Raw genomic sequence first — 20820 nt, forward strand, 5'->3', positions numbered from 1 at the left:
TTTTTTTTTTTTCTTCAGGTAACTTTACTCTCTTTCTTGGTAGAAACAGAAGTTTCATTCCTTGACTACATTAAAGGAGGGTAAGTCATTCTTTGAAGTTGTTTCATTGCTTAAACATTTCTTTTAATGCATGTAGCCAAGTGCCACCACAAGGTGTACCTGGAAATTGAAATGATCACCGTATTGATGCCTGGCCTATTGTACTTTTGTTTCAGACATAAATGAAAAAAACTTATATACCTAGAACTATTAATTTGGGGTAAATTATAACTTTTTTTAGCCCAGAGAAAAAACTTTGTTGTATTATTAGTAGCAGTGGATAAAGCTATTATGTGCACTTTCATAGGACGTTTCGTTTGCCATAGGACTTTTTATATGCACCGTTTATTATTTTTAAAACAGGAGAAAAACTTGAGGGCTTGATTTAAATGTGTATGTATCCAGAGTATTAAAAAATCCCACACCCCATACTGTTTCATTGTAGAATGTCATCAGGCTGCAGAAAGGGACGAAGGAATGAAGGGGCCAAGGGAATAAAGACATTTTCAGATTTGATTTTGACAATTTTTGCTGGTGTTCTCATTGTCAATAAATCATAATGCAGAAATGGGTGGTGAATAGTCATGTAGTTGCCCTCATGGCTTCTAGGCAAGAACACATTTCAGAAAAAAAAAAGTGGTCATTGTAACCATTCTTGAAATTTTTCAAAATCCAGACAGATCCCGTGTTAATAATGTATTATAAATTTTTATACCCTCGTATTTAGGGAAGTCTTTTCAATTTTGTTCCTCTCTTTAACCTAGTTGTTTCTGTTTTTAACCTGCCCAAGCCCCCCCAGAAATTGAAAACAAGCATTCATTCTTACAGTATAAAATGTACGCATAGTTTATTTGCCTTTACTTTGCAATTACGAAATACAATAACAATCGGATACCACCCATGTAAACTTCTTCCTAATTATGAAAATAATAAATCATATCAGCTTGAAATGGATAATAGAAATATTAAAATCACTGTAGAAATAAGTAGCTACAAACATCTAAATATCTCATCAAATTAATTTCACTTTTCTTGATAGATTTCCTACAGATATTCTTTTTTTTACCTGTTCTAGACATTGTAAGCCTTTTGGATTTTCTGCCCTTCTTATTAAAAAACCTCAACCTCCCAGCAGATAAATGCACTGCAATGACTGAAAAGCTTATTAAAAGCAGACACTTAATTACATAAAAATTTCTGAATAATAGCAATATAAAATACAGAGTTGCATTCCTTTCAAATTAGAATTATAATAGTTGACAATTTATTATGTATAATTCAGTAGTGGCTATTGACTGTCTTGTGAACGACATCAGTTAGAATATCTGGACTCTTACAATGAAAAAAATATTCTGTAAACTTTTGAACACCTCAATGACAATTAGTAGGCTTCATAATAATTTTTTTCTAAAACCACAGAATGTTTTTATTTTATTTTATTTTATTTGTGTTTATTTTCAGGTATTGGGAAAATAAGTATTATGTCTCTGAAATTTTAATATAGATGTATTTTGTGTTTCACATTATAAAGATAAAATGTAAGATGGTAAAAAGTTATGAAAGATGGAAATCATTTAGTATGAAGTTAGAATCTCCTATTACCACACACTCTAGGTGATCTAATAATCACTATTAGATATTTGACATATATTCTTCCCTGTTAATTCCCTAACACGTCATTATTTTTTAAAACAGTAGGATCACCCTGTGTACAGTATGCTGCATTGTATGTTTTGTTCATTAAATATATTGTGTATATATATTGCCATGTCACTACCACCTTGTTTTAAGTTTTTCATTGTCTGTATGCATATAATTTAATTTAAATTTCTTGGCAATACATGCTTTAGTTACATCCATTTTTTTATTGTAAACAAAGCTGCAATGTAAAAACATGGCATCTAGCTTTCTGTGCACTTCATTAGTGCATTTGCATATAGACATGAAAATATGTCTGTAGACTGCTTAAAAATAATGTTGTTGGATTAAATGATATGCATATTATACAATTTGTTAAATATTTCCAAATTGTGTTGCCAGAAGACTATAATAATTTATAGTCCTAAAATCTGTGTATGAATGTTAAATAGTGTCCCTCCCTTTTCATTTTTGCTAATCTAATAGTTATAAGTCATTGTCAGTTTTTATCTGTGAAACCTCTGTTTATTAGCCACTTTTATGTTCTTTGTAAAAGCTCATGTTAAACCAACTGTGTGCCTGGAAAAACACCTTTCAGAACACTTTCTCCTCTGTCCCCTCTTCCCCTAGTCCCATCATAAAACATTGAGTATTTTCAACTGAAGAAAGAGCATAGAAAGGTAGGTTGCAGCTACATCCTTACAGTGGTCAATACTTCGGCTAAACTTCCTGAGTATTCACGTCTTGGTCTTTGATACACTCCTCTTCAGCATACATGCAGAAAGATTATTCTTAACTTAGACCATCTGGCCTTGTCTTTTGCCCTCTGATGTCGTCAAAGAAGAACAATAAAATAAACAAACACTCTGGGCTGCAATCAACCAAGCAACCCAAAGTAGTATGTAGGAGAATGACACAAGATGTTGGAGGTCATATTTATTAGTACATTTTAAGATTTGTGGAATTAATCAAAGTTAACTTTTTGGAAGAGATGCCCCACCATAATTAAAATAAGTAGAATATTTCAAAGGCAATTGAAAAAAATTACCGGTGTCTGTTTTTATGTGAATTGCAGTGACTCCTCACTTTTAACTTGAAATACCAAGATATCAACATTGATTATTGGCATTTGTGGATTGTTTTGTTGCTGTCTCTGAGTGGCATCAATTCAGGGACATATTCATTGTTAGGTTATGCTCATGTTGAATTTTAATTGACAAGTAAAGCTTGAGGTCTTCAAAAAGGGTGAAACGTTTTATACAGATAACCACAATTAAATTGGTGCTCTAGCCAACTCTGGTTCATGTAAAGTAAAGTTAGTTGTTTCTGAATTCATTTTGTCCTCTATATTAATTTTATAAACCATTTCTCTTAGACTGGATGCATGAGACCATCGGGTTAGAGAAAGGGAGTGAAACAGACAACTAGTGTGGACTACGTGGCAATTTTGCCAACAGTCAAACATTTCCATTAAACTCGTAGAAAGGAATTCTTGAATTGCACTTTAAAATGTTATCTCTCTTCTTGTTTAGTCTCACAAAAAAATAATTGAATAGAAAATTATAAAAATGTTGTTTTCTCATGAATCCATGTAATTCTCGTAAAATTACACAGAGTTAAGAATGAACACATTTAAATACTAAGCAAAATTATTTTCATAGCCCTTTAATATCTTCGCCTTCAAAGAAACTTCTTTTTAGTCCTAATTCTTAGTAAGGGGTATTTTAGACTTCCATTACTTTAGTCATTATTGATGTAGATATTTACATGAAAATACAACCTTGATTGTTTGTGGAACCATGTTGTCAGCTTGTTACTTTTCAGTCATTGTCTCAATCCCTAAAGCACTGTGTTTAGCTGCAGTAGACAGGTTTATGGATTCAGGTACCCAGTGAGCAGATGAGACAATACATTCTAAATCAGCCAAGATCCAATTTTTATGCAAATATTCTCTGAAATAAAAATCTAATTTTTAAACTTTTTTTTTACATTTTTTTGGATAAGCAGTACCATGTTTTTCTTGGAATATGAGATACATTTTATGACTTGAGATAGTGAAAAATTTTATTTTCTAAATATTATAGAAGAATAATATCTATAAAGGAGCTTCATTACAGAGTAATAAAAACTTTCACTTGTGGATTATTGACCTTGGGGCCATTATTTTTAGTCATACTCTGTACATTTATCCCTGTAGTTATTTTGTATCTCTTTACTTACTAAAAATAATTTTAGATATTAAAAGTCTGCTATAGTTGTCTATAAAAGAATTTTATTTAGTAATCTCTAACCTATGACATTGACCATTTCAATTATCATGAATTGAAATTCCTTATCATGAATAAGGACAATATCAGATTCATTTCAAATCACATACTGTTCTGAAATCTAAGATACTTCCTTAGGTAATGTCATCATTATTTCAATTATTATTAATTTTGAATTGAATTTATACATATTTCCATATTCCCAGCAGCTTGTACTATGAGTATCTGAGAGCAGAATCCTACATTTCAATTCCGTTTGTCTTTCCCTCAGCCCTCTGTGTCTCTCCAGTCTTATGAAACTCCACTCCACCTCCGACATGAGTAAGGAACAAATATCTATAAAGTTTTCCACATCTCTTTGACGGGCAGATGAAGGAAGAAAACAGATCACAAATTCTGTTGCACACTGAGTCCCTGCTGAGCTAGTACAATTTCATGTCGACAGGAAACTCTGGTCTGTGCTTTTATCAGAAAATTGAGTGTAGTAGAAACTTAGAGGTCTACAGACTGTCATTTTCTTCCTCTGAAGAAAGCCCAAACTGTCATCCAGCCGGTCCAGATGAGCTGGATAAAACCGTATCAGTTATACCCAGTGGTTGTTAGTTTCCCTGGTGTCATTTTAGTTGTTCTTTTATATGACTTGTTTTTGGAAAGAGACACAATTTTTAAATATTTTTATAGGGCTGAACACAAAATAGCCATTGAATAAATATGGATTAATTAGACAGCCATTTTAAGCACGGCTCTCTACCCCTTTTCCTCCCAAATCTCTTAGCATAATTAAAACATTATGAACAAATAGAAATTTAAACACAGGATGAACTGGATTACAAACTCCTGTATCTGTCTCTCTCAGACCTCATCTTGTGAACTTCCTCTCTCCATACCTCCTCAGACCACAATCACCAAACAAAACAGATGGACCAGGCTTTCTGGGATAAGAAAAAATGCATTTTTGTTGCCCTCTATCAGAAATTATCTCAACTGAACGCTATATCTTGGTTGGCAGTTACTTGGAGGAAAGGCGAAATCAAGATTAGAAGCACGAACTGCTTGTGTTTTCTCTGTATCTTAACAGAAAGGGAGCATGAGAGAAGGTAATTGGACACACTGAGTGGGCAAGTTCTGGGAAAGAATCTCAATAAGGAATAAATATTTGGTGAAAAGTCAGCACAGTTCCAAAGTGGTTGCTGATAATTGAGGCAATGTGTAGTATTAATAGTGACCAAGAATTTGGGTTCTGGCATTACTTGCACGGTTCAAATCCTAGACCTGCCTCTTGCTAGCATAACCTGTTTCTACTTCTATGAAATAGGAATAAAAACAATAATGTCTCACTCATAGAGTATGAGGATTAAATGACATGCAGTTAACTGTCAGTAAATGCTAGCTATTATTTTTCTGAAAAATCTCAATGTATTTAAAGTTCTAATATGTCTTCTCTCATTTGGTCATCATAATATTGTTGATGGTAATTGCCCCAGTTATCAGAGACATGGAGAGAAAAAGATATATTCAAATTTATAAAATCAGTGAATGTAACTTTCTTGTAGTTCAGTTCTGCTTGAGGATGACTCCAGGATACTCCTTTCATTCCAGACGATCCTGTTCATTCTACTCAAACTCAACCCTAAATCTAAAACTTGTCTGAATTTTTTTTTAAAAAGAACTACCTACCTACCATAAGCTAATCTTAAAGGCTAAAATGGGCTTATGATGCTGCTTATTTTAAAGACTGGTTTCATATCAGTAAGTGCCTTTATCAACAATCCCATAAGGATTTTTTTTCCCTTAAAAATACTTGAAGCAGTTGCCATGATGCTATAAGATGTTTGCCTTAGTTTTGTAAAATTTGTGGCATTGCATTGGATGTGTTGACTCAGGGAGCAGATCTTGCCAGACCATGCAACACTATAAGGGTTTTTTCCTAATTCAATTTCTTATTTGAAAATGGAATATATATATTTAGGATTTTTTTATAGTACTTCTTGTTGTGGCACCCAAGTGCTTTGCATTCATCAAATCAGTGGAGAGCTAAACCCTGCAGCACTGAACATGGGTAAATCTAATAAAAGTAAAGCCATTCTGCCTTCTATAAATATATTCACATGGAACATTATCATATCTAAACTTAAATCATCTAGACAAAGATTTAGAATAGAAACTTTTACAAATATTAAGAAGAATCTCATAAACATTGCTGTGGTTAATGCTTGATTCTCATTTTTCTACATTTAAAATGGAAGCTTGGGAAGAGATGTCTAGTTATATACATTAAGATTGTGATTTCATTGCCAGTTTATGTTATTCTGACGATAATTTTTTCAGTGCTATCCATTTCAAAGTCAAAGGAAACTCTTCATCATCAGAAGTAATGCTAATTTAGGCAAAATATTGAAAAACTATTTGGTATTGGGCAGTTTCTTAGCTATGTTGCATGGTTAAAGTCTGCCCTGTTAGCTTAGCAAGTGAAGACTAAAAGAACTGAGGGATGCAACAGCAATGAATTTTTCAAAAACTATTACTAACACTAGAAAAACAGCTTTAAATCTCTTTCTACTCATGGGGGACTAATACTTTCCTCTGTAAACACAGAACTTTTCTTTGAAATATAGGAACTTCTGTAGAAACAAAAACTTTAACATCTACTTCTGTTAAAGTCTATTGTGGACAACACATTTTGCTGTCTAAAGTAGTTTCACTCTGGTGGGCTATTAAAAGGTTAGGGGCTAGGAGGAGGGGAAACAGAAATAAATAAGCAACAGTGGCTTACCAAGGGCAAATGGGAGTACAGTGTGACAGAATTCATCTTTTACATTGCTTAGAATTGCTAGTGTGTGGTGATATTAAAAGGTAGGCTACATATTCATAGATTGCATTATTGTTTCTAAGTTCTGTACAATGAACCCCCTACTGCTTGTACTGATTGCAGCTTTGTTACCCAAGCCTTGATACACCATTGACCAACACTATGAGAAGGAATTATTAATGAAAAATAAATTGATGTTAATATAAAGAGAGAATTGTCTCTTCTGACCTGTTAGAGGAAAGGATTAGTATGAACCAGGAGATGATGGGTTGCTCAAGGTATTTGCCCTCTAGCATGTAGAGTATTTGTTGTATGCAGGTACTTTAGAGTTTTATTTCTAATATTCAGAAGACTCCTTCAAAGTAGTGGTTACCTGTATATCATATGAGAAAATTGGGGCCCAGAGAGTTAGTAGCTTTGCAAGGAGTCACAACCAGCTACCTAGTTATGATTCTGGGATTCAAACATCAGTCTATATGATTCAAAATTTCACTGACTTTCTATGAGTCATCATTGCCTCTCCTGCATCTATTTCATTTTAAATGGGACTCTGATGGGCAGCGCTTGCTTTTTGATTTGGGGTTGCTTTTTTTTGTTTGCTTATTTTGATTATGTCACTGACAAGCTGTTTTCTAACTATTGTTTAGAAAAATGGTTGGCAATGATGTATACCTTTTTGTGACAAGAAATTCTTGAACTGTAGGAAGGTGAGCTAGTTCCTTGTGAACATTGTACTTTGGAGCACTTTTATTGTGTTAAAAAATACAGAAGTTGATCTACAGAGTCTGGAAAAAGCAGAAAGTTTTGCTAATTTATGAAAACTGGATTCAATAAGGACCAAGAATATTAGCATGAACAGTTGAGGAATCATATCACTTGTCTCCAGTTTCTTTTTATACTAACTTTTGACGTTTCACTGATCCCTCGGACATTCAGAGTACTTGAAAGGATAGAAAGGAGAAAAAGGCAAAAGTCAAATCTTACAATTTCTTCATGTCATGGAATTTTCTTAGAGGAAGTAGCCAGATAACACCTAACAAAGTTAGATCATTCTTGGTGCAGTTTTGGATTGGACAGGTTGGGATCTTAGTAGTGAGTTTGAAGGAAAGAAATCTGACATGGGAGGGTCAGAGTCTAAGCAATTACCTGAAAAAACTATGATAGACTCAGAAATTTGATAAGCTTTGCATGGTCTAGTATTCAAAGAAGTAAGCTCAACTCAGGTCCTGAAAAACTGCCACCAATAATAGTGATAATAATGAATCAACCACTTAATGAGTGCCTTCTAAAGAACAAGTACTTTTCTTGTCCTCGCAGCAACAATCTGAGGAAGGTTTTATTATTACAGATGAGTGCAGAAGGTTAATTAGCTTTCCAAAGATTACATTACTGGTAGAAGAAAGTATTTATCTCTGAATTTGCACTTATACATCTCAAAATCTGCCCTCATTCCAGTTTATCTAACATTGCCAGGACAATTAATCCAGTGAGTAGTTTATGGACATGGGAAGCAGAAATTTTGAAGATGCAGCAATGTTTGAAATCAGAGAGCTGTCTGTATTGTCATTCAGGTAGTTAAGTTACTTTTAAGAAAGAAGGAAAAGATAAGACAGAAAGGGTTCAAGGTTTATCCCATGGTGATATAGAATTAAGAAGGACTAGACTGGATGACTGTGCCTAAGGCCAGTGAACCAGGGGGTCAGGGCAGGTTCCAGAGCCAAAGTATGAACCAGAATGCGTATCAGTAAATCCAGGCAGAAGCATAGTGCTGGTACCAGCATGGCAAGAATAAGAGGAATGTTGTAGTTGAGTGAATCCCAACTGCATTTATGTGTTCTAGATTCCAGCTGCTAGTGGATCTGAATTTGTGCTTGTCAAGATTAATTCAGAGGAGTGGGAGAAGTCCATTTTTAGGATTCAATGTTCAGTTTGTACAACTGAACAGGATGTAAAATTGGGAAGAAAGGAAAATAATCCTTCTGCACACCCCCATCACAATTGTTAGTTCCTGATAATTAATTCATAATAATAGCTGCAGAAAAAATATCTAAGATGATATTGCTGTGTGTGTATATGTAAGTAATTTTCTTTGACATGCATATATACTTGTTTCCTGTGGATCTTTGCTGCAGTAGTAAATTCTCATCTTGATGTCTGATTGCTCTGTCATTCACAGCCTTTGGAAGGGTGGCAGAGTAAAATAGGGACATGATCCAAATGTATATTTTAGCAGTACTAGGACATACACTTAGGTAGTCTCATGAGTCATTAGCACTAACTCATGCAATTTGGCAGGCATAACTTTTTTATATTCTAAGATGTAGTACTGCTATCTCAGTTTCATGAAATCCTACCCTGTCTTGTCTCCTTCTAAAACATAAAATGACAGCTAAGATGACACTTCCTAAGCAAAATGTTTTGAGGATTTATATATGATTGTTTCATGAATATTCTGTCAGTAGTCATCTTGTGTGAATTCAGATTTTTTACTCTGACACATGATTGATTTCTTTTTTTCTAACACTAGGCTTCGGGTAATATTAGGGAATGAAATAAGGTAACAGGATTGTTGATGAAGATGTTGTTTGGTTTACTTTTATGACACAAATCATTTATGAAAATCTTCAAGAAATGTGTTTTATAGCCTAAAGTTATAGTATTGCTAGCAACTTTAACATTTTTGGTAGTTAATATTTTCTAAATACATAGAATGTGACACTTGGTTTAGTAAGTATGTATTATAATGAAAACTCTTAGGAATCATTAGAATGAACTAGCTGTTATCCCAGTAAATGTGCAGTTAAATTTTAGGTTATGCTATTGATTGTGAATTCAATGATAAAATACTATGCCGTTTTTGTTATTACTTTTAATAATAGAAAGCTGGAATTGTAAGCTCTATAAGTTCAAGAAGAATGTTTCATTTGCTCCTGTTTCTCTTCATTGAACAGTGCTTGGCAATTGGAAGATGCTCAATAAATAATTGTTAAACTGTAGCTTTATAAATAGGAAAATCTCAATAGTATGGTAGTACCCTACAGGGCCATCACTACTATGAGTTGCTTTATGTAATGAGCCATAACATTTTCCTTCTCGTCCGAATACTGCTGCTGATTGAAAGCAATAAAGGAGAAAGATTCTTTTTGATATGCAGAAGAAGACAAAGAATTAATCAAATCTTATAATCAATCAACCATCCAATATGCATTAAGGATTCTGCTTTACTTCTTGAGAGTGTTTCTTGCACTATGATTACAAACTGGTCTTATTTATCATCTAGTGCTAAATGAATGCATTTTATACACTTAGTCTTGGAGTGTCTGGGTTTCAACAGTGCTCTTTGGTCCTTCCTGCTTGCCTGCCTGCCTGCCTTCCTGCCTTCCTTCCTAACCTTTTTCCTTTTTGTCTTCTCTCTCTCTCTCTCTCCTCCCTCTTTTTTAAAAACTCATTATTTTTTTGTACATAATCTACTTGGTTTTGTAATTTAGTGTAGCTGTTTAGAGTTTTAGTAAGTTAGTTTAATTCTAAATATCTGCTCTCTCTTTTTTCATTCTTGTGGTACAATATAGTGTTTTAGTTAATAGCCATAACTTTTCTTTGTAGCTTTGCTAGGCAGAACTTTGGCTTTGAGAGGACCTTTGTATCTATGACTACTGAAGTTTTTTTATCTGAAACTAATACTTCTGAGAAGTTGGTAGTTATGCCACACATCCTGTGTCACCCTGGAGAACAAGTTAGAAACAATCATAAAATGAACGCATTTATTCACGCAGTAAATACAGTGAGGTTCCAATATGTGCAAAGCATTGTGCAGACACTGTTATAAGAGAGAGCTGAATTAAGACAAGGTGTCTAAGCCTATAACCTAAGCGAGATTGAAGCAAAGACTAAACTTCTAAATTGATTTTATAATATGCTAAAACATACGTTCATAAAGCTCAGAGTTATTTTTCATTCCTTATGAAGTACCATTTGAATAAAATAACATAAAAAGCCATATATGCAGATGATTTTGTGATTTATGAATTTGATAACATACTTGATAGAAGGAAAAATTTGCCCAAGCATGAGATTATACCTAACATCTTTATCATTAAGAGTATCTGTGTAGTTTCTTTTCTAGGTTTGCAACATAATATCCTTTATTGTGTTCCTGTTATAGCCAGGTGGTATGCAAATATTTAATTGGAGAAACAGAGTAATATAGAGGTTATAAATACGGTCTTTGAAGTCGGATGTGAATTCAAATTCCAATGCTGGCATCAGCATTTAACTGGTGTGAAAAGTTACTAAGTTTGGTGAGCATAGATTTCCTTGTCTATAAAAGGAGGATAATAGTATCTTCTTTCTCTAAAATTATTGTGGGTGAGTTAATATAAGCTATGTAACCATACATTATATATATATGTGATATATAGCTATATAATGTGCATATATTTGATATATAATATGTATATTATGTGTATAAAATATAATATATATTATAATTTATGTAGTTTTCTTTCAGTTATTTTATTACTATATGCCAGGCATCTGCCCTCCAAGAGTTTTGAAATCTGGCTACAGTCCCCAACTGGGTTGCTGGAACTCAAACCCAGTTTTCTCAGACTCAAAAGCCATACCCTGGCCAGGCTTGGGGCTCACGCCTGTAATCCTAGCACTCTGGGAGGCTGAGGCGGGTGGATCGTTTGAGCTCAGGAGTTCAAGACCAGCCTGAGCAAGAGTGAAACTCCGTCTTTACTAAAAATGGAAAGAAATTAGCTGGACAACTAAAAATACATACAAAAAATTAACCAGGCATGGTAGTGCATGCCTGTAATCCCAGCTACTCGGGAGGCTGAGGCAGGAGGATCGCTTGAGCCCAGGAGTTTGAGGTTGCTGTGAGCTAGGCTGATGCCACAGCACTGTACTCAGGGCAGTAAAATGAGACTCTGTCTCAAAAAAAAAAAAAAAAAAAAAACCATACCCTGCCTCATACACCATGCTAGCATGTATTATATAGTCCCTTCTCTTCCTGGCACAGAGTGACAAAGCAATGTGCTGATGGTGACTGTTCTTTTCAGTACCTCATAGTGGTTTATTATCTGAAAATGTTCTCCCAAGTGTCTCACTATATTCCTTTTCTAAAAGTCTGTACTCATTTTGGTTCATACTGGGTAGTGTTATGCTTCAAATTAGCCTATATTCTTAACCTATAAACCCGATTTCTACTCTGAGAAAAAAATTATCGTATAGCTATAAAGGGAATCTATATTAGTTGTTAAATGAAATCACAAAATATTGTTCATTTCTTAGAAAAAAACGTGAATTTGATTCAATTCCTGAATTGTATTTAGGTCTTTTCGGACTGAATTTTTGGAGAAAGAAGAAAATACTACTATACTTTTTACTAAGAGAATCACAAGGGACCTTATGATGTAGTACCCAGAGTCAGATTGCTTTGTTTAAATCTCATCATTATCATCAACATTTATCCAACATTTCCAGACTGGGGAGTGTTAAATCAATTTTGCAATGCGTCAAAAGCAATTTGTTGCTGAAACATAGTCAAAGTACTCACGTTTTCAAATGATTTACTCTTTAATTAAAAATTATTGTTTAGATTAGATGTGATTCCAGATTAATGCAGTAATCATATAGTTGTCATTTACTTGTGTTTTTATGTCTTCTTTGGTAAGAAAGAGGTGGAGTTACATATAGAAAGAGTCATAGGTATACCCAAAAAAGTGAATTTCTCATGTGAATGCTACCTCTTTAGTTTCCATCAGAAAAAACAAAAACAAAAAATAAACCCAGTAAAATAATTTTGGGTAACTACCATGTGCTGAAAATTTAAAATGTATATACAGATGGTCCCTGACTTACCATTGTGATTTTTTTTACTTTATGATGGTGCAAAAGCAACACTCATTTAGCAGAAAGTGGTACGTTACTCTCTCCTGATGCTGGGCAGTGGCAACTCCCAGCAGCTCTCAGTCAGCTGTGCAATCACAAGGGTAAACAACCTATACTCTACAGGGTACTGCGTTGTCAGATAATTTTGCCTAACTGTAGGCTGAGGTAAGTGTTGTAAGCACGTTTAAGGTAGGCTAGGCTAAGCTATGCTGTTTGGTAGGTTAGGTGTATTAAATGAACTTTTAACTTACAATATTTTCAACTTACAATGAGTTTACCAGAACATAACCCCATTGCTAGTTGAGGAGCATCTTACAACATATTTCACCAATCTTTACATATTTATATTTATCTGTATCTATAAATACACACACACACAGAGAAATGCTGTGAGCAATGAATAGAGCTTTATCTGAAATACTTCATTTCTGAAGAAAACAAGAAAATCTTATGTTTTCAGGATTGTCAAAAGAATTAGTTTAAGGAATGACATTATTAGAGATGATGTTAGCTTTGCTACACTTTTAAGGGCATAATAGTTTTGTGATAACTACAGAATTATTTTGTAAACAGACAAATTAATAATAAATTCTGGCAAATAATTTTTTGCAGTTTGACTTCTTCATTATGAGCCACTGTACTCCAAATAGGTAACTTTATTCCCAGGACTTTAATTGTTATTTTATCATTGTATGACTATAAATATATTTTTTCCAAAGTATTACCTTGTAAAACTGCCTATCTGATGCTATCCAATGTGAATTATAACATATTTGCTCATAATTAACATTTAAGAATATCAGTAATATTGAAAATATAATGCAAATAGAAAACAAACTTTTTAATGAGGTTATTTAATTATTGATTCTTGTTTACTTATATTCTAGAACACAAATCAACTTCACGGTGGCTATTGATTTTACGGCGTCAAACGGTAAGTAGGAGGGGATACCCTGATGAAAATTATCAGCAACTAAGTGAAGAATAAATTTTAATTTTCATGAGAGTTAGATATTTTATTCCTACATGTATGTACTTTTTATGTGTAATTCACATAATTTTTCTTTTTATATTATGAAATAGTTCAGATATGCAAAAGACTATAAGAAATATAACAAAAATGCAAAACAGTCCCATTCAGATTTATTAAATGTTGAAATATCATTTTGTTTCATGTCTTTAAAAAGAATAGAAATTTTAATATAGTTAAGCCCATTATATGGCCTTGCCCATTCTCTTAGGCTCTGTTCTTTTCCATGTATAATTATAATTCTGAAGTGTGTCTAATGGTAATACTTGCGTTTATAGTACTCTTTTGTGTCCTCTTTTGTATAAATTTAATTCAATAATACATGTACCTTACACAAATTATTTCATTTCTATTCAATTATTTATTTTTGAGAATTACTCATGTTAATGCATATATATCTAATTCATTCAGAAGGACTAATATATGATAGTCCATGTATGAAAATTCATAATTTATATATCAAACATTTTAAGAAAGAAAAAACTGTGTGAACTTTTCATTTTATTTTGAGGCAATTTTATTTTAAACAGAAAACCATTTGAAATTAGTTATCATGTATCATAAGAACATGAACTTCATTATTTAACTTTTACCAGAAGTTGGCACTAGTTTGTATTTGTTTAGATTTTTTTTTCAAATTGCTTTTATGCCTATGGCTCTTACATTGTAATCCCTTTAAATCACATTTATCTCACATTGACTCACATTTCACAAAATAATAGAAATTTTAGGGAAGAGAGTACCTCAGAGATCATTTAATGAAATGATTCTTTCATACAAATGAGAAAACTCAAATTGGGGAAATATTTTTACTAATAAATACATATTGGTTTATTAGTTCTAGAGTTAGAACTGCAAATGAGAAGACCAAACTCAAATTCAGCTCACCTTTTACTACATATTAAGTTTATTCTCCAACATTATGGCTTCAAGTTAATGATCTTTACTTGCATTTTATTCAGTCAAATATGTAACACAGAAATAATACCACCTATAATCCTGGCACTCTGGGAGGCTGAGGCAGGAGGATCGCTTGAGCCCACGAGTTTGAAGTTGCAGTGAGCTAGGCTGATGCCACAGCACTCTAGCCTGGGCAACAGAATGAGACTCTGTCTCAAAAAAATAAATAAACAAGGTAAATAAATAATACCTAAAGTCCAACTGGTTTAAAATACTAGATTTTGTTCACTGATGAATGTTAGCACAGCAACTAGCTGAAGCAAGAATCTATTAAATAAAAAGACATAAACTACTGAAACTGACATAAAAAGAAATAGACAATCTGAATAAATGAATAATCAGTAAAGAAATTGAATTTGTAATTAAAAAAAAAATACCTACCCTCAAAGTTAATCTGAACCCAGGACCAGATAGCTTCACTGATGAATGCTACCAAATATTTTTTTAAAAAAAATTAATACCAATTCTTCACAAACTCTTTCAAAAACTAGAAGAGGAAGGAATACTTCCCAATTCATTTTATGAGGCCAGTATTATCTTGATACCAGAACCAAAGACATCACAAGAAAAGAAAAACTACAGATCAGTATCTCTTATAGGTGTGGATGTAAAAATCCTCAATAAAATACTAGGAAACTGAATCCAAGAACATAAAAAGAGAATTACACTCCCTGACAAAGTAAGATTTATCCCAGCCATGAAAGGTTAGTTTTATATTCAAAAATCAAATAATGTAATATACCTTATCAATAGAAGAAAATACAACCACCACATAGCCATCTCAGTTGATGCAGAAAAAGCATTTGACAAAGTCCAATACACTTTCGTTATAAAAATGCTCAATAAACTAGAAATAAAAGGGGACTTCCTAAACTGATGAAGGGAATCTATGAAAAGTCCACAGCTAACATCATACTAAATGGCAAAAAGCTGGATGCTTTCCCCCTAAGATGAGGAACAAGACAGAAGTGCCTGCTTTTACCTCTTATCTTTAACATTGTCTGGAGGTTGTAACTAGGGCAATTAGGCAAGAGAAAGAAAGAAAAAATATCAGATCAGAAAGGAAGAAGTAAAACTATCTCTATTTGCAGATGACATCATCTTGTCATAGGAAATCCTAAGGAATATACTGGAAATCAATTACAACTAATAAATGAGTTCAACAAGATTTTAGGATAGAAGATCAATATATAAAGATCAATCCTTTTTCAATATACTTACAAGGAACAATCTGAAAATGAATCTAAGAAAACAATTCTGTTTGCAATAATATCAAAAGAAATAATATACTTAAGAATAAATTTAATAAAACATGTGGATGCATCTTCATGACCTTAGATTTGGCAATTGATTCTTAAATATGACACCAAAAGCATGGGCAACAAAAGGAAAATAGATAAATTGAACTTCATCAAAATTAAAACCTTTTATGTTTCCACAGACACTATCAAAAAATGAAAAGACATCCCCCAGGATTGGGGAAATATTTACAAATCATACATCTTATGAGGGACTTGTATCTAGAATATATAAAGAAATCTTATAATTCAATAAAAAAGACAAATAATCCAATTTTTAAAATGGGTGAAGACTCTAAATAGACACTTCTCCAAAGAAGATATACAAATGGCCAGTAAGCACAAGAAAAGATTCTTGGCATACTTACCATCATGAAATGCAAATCAAATCTATATTGAGATACCATTGCATGCCCACTAGGATGGCTATAATCAAATAGTCAGATAACAAGTGTTGGTGAGGATGTAAAGAAATCAGAACCCTCATAACACTGTGGGTTGGAATGTAAAAATGGTATAGCCACTTTGGAGAACACTTTGCAGTTCCTAGAATTGTTAAACATAGAGTTACCATATGACCCAAGAATTCCACTCCTAGATATATACCCAGGAGAAACGAAAACATATGTCAACACAAAAATTTGTAATGAATGTTTATAACAGCATGATAGCCCAAATATGGAAACAACTCAAATGTCTATCAAATGATAAATAGATAAACAAAATGTGATATACCTACACAATGAAATACTATTCTGCATAAACAGGAGTGAGGTACTGATACACGCTACAACATGGATGAACCTCAAAATCATTATGCTAAGTGAAAGAAGCTAGTCACAAAAGACCACATATTATGTGATTCTATGTATATGAAATGTCCAGAATAGGCAAATCAATAGAAAGTAGATTAGTCATTGTTTAGGGCTGCAGAGATAGCTAATGAGTAGAGTTTCTTTTTAAGGTGATGAAAATGTTCTAAAATTGATTATAGTGATGATTGCACATATCTGTGAATATTCTATAAATCATTGAATTATATATTCTAAATGGTTGATTTGTAAGCATGTAAATTATGTCTCAATAAGCTGTTAAAATAATCTACTCAAGTGTGATTTTCTTACAAAGACATCATGCAACTCTGAAACAAAATCAGATATAAATTTGATAATACTCTGGGTTTAAAACATTATAAAATATTTAAAGAGTTATAGCTAAGAGTAAGGGCTATGGAATCAGATGGCCTAGATTCATATTCTAATTTTACCAATTATTACTCTGTGAATTTGAACAAGTTATTTAATCCAAAAAGTGGTTATAATGAAAGTAGCCATGTCATAACTTTTTTGAAAGGATTGAGACATAAAGTAATATATTCAATACATGTCAGATTCCATGTTATTATAATTATTATTGCTATTAATTGAGCCCCAATGTTATCAACCTACTACAGGTTCATTCTTCATAAGCATTGTTGCAGATACAGAGGAAATACAAACATGGTCCCAGGTTCAAAGAGTTGACAGTCAATGTGGCAGTTTCTTAAATTGCCAAATTTTGTGACACAGAACACAAGAGCCATAAGGGTATGCGAGAAAAGACCATGAAGGCTGGAATAAACAAGGAAGGTTGTCTAATGTATTTGAGACATAAGCTGGAGGAAAAGAATTTCAGGACAGGATGGCAAGTTGACAAGCAGAGATGAAAGGGCAAGTATCATTAGTAGTGCAGTGACAAGACTAGAGCAGATGAAGATGCTGGAAAGAGAGGCAACGTCTTTGGAGGGGAACAGTAGGGCCCTGTTCTGTGTGATAGGTTAAGACAGTTAGACATGTGAGGGTATCAATGATCTTTTAAAGTTATGGTTTCTGGATAAAATAGAATTATTTGCCATATTGGTACTATTGGGTAACAACTCTTATAGTTGAGAGTTGAGTTAAATAACCATTTAGTCCACAAAATACCAAATTTAATGGTATTTCTTATCACTCACTGGATTTTGATTAAGTAGCCAAGTTTCTACTTTAGAAGGAAGTGTCAAAGACAAATTGCACTGAATACATTAAAAAGGCCAGGAAGGACTATTGCAATAGGTGTTAAGGCTATTATGATAGAGTACAAAAATTGAACTTACTGCTTCAAAACAAAAGGCTGGAGGGTCTGTAAGTGCTGGGGTGAGCTAGGGAAAAGGCTGGAGGGTCTGTAAGTGCTGGGGTGAGCTAGGGAAAAGTACAAGGAGGTTTGTCTGTGTGATTAGGCCATCTGTTTGCTAATTGACACTTATTGAAGTTAGTACCCTACATTCTCACAGAGATTGGGAGACAGGACTGGTGACTTTCTTTTTTTTTTTTTTTTTCCTTTTTCTTTTTTCCTCAGTTAGCATAAAACAATTTTATTTATGTAGTAACACTTGAATACTAACTACCCCAATGCCATCTGTCAGGACAAAATTGATGACATTACCATTACCTACTTGAACATTTCTTTTTTTTTATTTCAAAATATTACAGGGGTACAAATGTTTTTGGTTACATGGATCGCTTTTGTGATGCTTGAGTCAGGACTATAAGTGTGTCCATCACCCAGATGGTGTTCACTGTACCCGTTAAATAAGTTTTCACCTATCGCCTCCCCCTGCTTGATTTCCACTGAGTTTTACTTCTCTCTGTAAACGTGTGTGCTCTTTGGATAGTTCCAATTTAGTAGCGAGTACATGTGGTGTATGTTTTTCCATTCTTTAGATACTTCACTTAGGATAATCATCTCCAGTTCCATCCAAATTGTTGAAAAAGGCATTAATTCATCCCTTTTTATGGCAGAGTAGTATTCCATGGTATACATATACCACATTTTGTTAAATCACTCATGAATTAATGTGCACTTGGGTTGATTCCACATCTTTACAATTGCAAATTGTGCTGCAATAAACGTGTGAGTGCAGGTGTCTTTTTGATAAAATGGCTTCTTTTCCTTTGGGTTAAATACCCAGTAGTGGGATTGCTGGATGGAATGGTAGGTCATCTTTTAGTTCTTTGAGGAATCTTCATACTGTTTTCCATACAGGTTGTGCTAATTTGCATTCCCACCAAAAGTGTATAAGAGTTCCTTTCTGTCTGCATCCACACCAGCATCTATTGTTTTTGGGCTTTTTAATAAAAGCCATTCTGACTGGGGTAAGGTGATATCTCTTTGTGGTTTTAATTTGCATTTCCCTGATGATTAGTGACATTGAGCATTTTTTCATATGTTTATTGGCCGTTTGTCTTCTTTTGAAAAGCTTCCATTCATGTCTTTTGCCTACTTTTTAATGGGGTTGTTTATTTTTTTCTTGCCGCTTTGCTTGAGTTCTTTGTAGATTCTGGTTATTAGCCCTTTGTCTGATATATAGAATGCAAATATTTTCCTGCATTCTGTAGGGTGTCTATTTGCTCTGTTGATTATTTCCTTAGCTGTGCAGAAGCTTTTCAATTTAATTAAGTCCAATTTATTTATTTTTATTGTTATTGTGATGCCATTGGGGTCTTTTTCATAAATTCTTTGCCTTGGCTAGTATCTAGAAGAGTTTTTCCAACATTTTCTTCTACAATTCTTACGGTTTCATGCCTTACATTTAAGTCTTTTATCCATCTTGAATTAATTTTTGTGAGTGCTGAGAGAAATGAATCCTGTTTCATTCTTTTGCATGTGTCTATCCAATTTTCTCAGCACCATTTACTGAATAGGGTTTCTTTTCCCCATCAATAAATTCTGTCTTTCTTAATGATTATATTTCAAAGGGATGGGCCCAGGTCCTTGAGAAAGGTATTCCTTTGTTGTAAAAGATTTCTATATCAAAGAGGCAGAGAAAGAATTTCCAATTTCCAGTTCTAAAGTAAATGCTCTAAGAAAAGAGTAGTCCATGGTTTGTGGTCAGGAATAAAAACCTTTCTAAAATTTAGCCAAGTTAAGGGAAACATTAAGGCCATTTTGGTCAGAAGACACTTTTTTAGAGATTTTGTCATGTGAAATCAGTCCTCAAATGCTGCTAACCCTTTGGAAATATGAAAGCATTTGTGCAATGAATTACTTTTAGAACAAAAATATTCTATGTATAATTATATGTATAATAAACCAAAAGGAGATTTCCTTTATTTTCTTTCTCTCTGGCTCCCAAGTGTTTATTATTATTTTTTTCCTTATCAGAAAAACTATGCCCTGAAGCTTTCTTTTTTCAGGCAATGCTTTAGTGTAGAATTGAGCTTTATGTGCTATTACAGGTCTCATTTAACTTTCCATTTTCAGTTAAGAAACTAAATGAACTTTCAGGCTGCCTTTGTGCTGGTAATTAGGGCAACTGGATGTGAATCTCAATGTGTTTGAGTGGTAGCACATGTATTACATTTTCTCTCAATTTCATCTTTTTTTCAAATGCAACATCCTATGAGTATGAGCATTTTGGAAATTCAGAATCTTGTGCATGACCCAGACAATAATAACTGCACTGGTTAAACTTATAATTCTATGATGCTTTATTATTTTTATCACTTTCAAACACATAATCTCATTTTGTTCTTCCAGTAAATACTGTGGAAGAATTTATTTTACAGATGCTATTCTGCACATGGCAAGACTTGACTCTGGGAGTTAGGCTCCTAGCTTGACGTCTAGTGAGAAAATTCTGAATAATTTGTCAGATCTAGTTATTTAATCAGCTTAAGCTTGAAAATCACTATGCTGCCCTTTTTTAAAGTGCTAAATGGGAATATTTTTCAAATACTAAATTTGTATTTGTGATACAACATGAGGAAGGACTCATAATTATTGAAGTCCATTAAATCAGTTGAGTCCTCTCACCAGAGGCATAAGGATTCAAGCTAAAGGCACATGATTTTTAAAAAATAAAGA

General features: G+C 33.3%; 1 protein-coding gene across 1 annotated transcript in view; it reads left to right on the forward strand.

Annotated features, from left to right (window-relative positions):
- CPNE8 (copine VIII) overlaps positions 1-20820 on the forward strand; it is a 247662-nt gene that overhangs the window by 173038 nt on the left and 53804 nt on the right. Inside the window, exons 13-14 of the mRNA XM_012654995.1 lie at positions 19-80; positions 13536-13582. Of these exons, the coding sequence (XP_012510449.1) occupies positions 19-80; positions 13536-13582 (109 nt within the window). The remainder of the gene's footprint in view (positions 1-18; positions 81-13535; positions 13583-20820) is intronic.

Source organism: Propithecus coquereli, unplaced genomic scaffold (genome assembly GCF_000956105.1).
Source record: "Propithecus coquereli isolate 6110/MARCELLA unplaced genomic scaffold, Pcoq_1.0 Scaffold456, whole genome shotgun sequence".
NCBI classification, from domain to species: domain Eukaryota; kingdom Metazoa; phylum Chordata; class Mammalia; order Primates; family Indriidae; genus Propithecus; species Propithecus coquereli.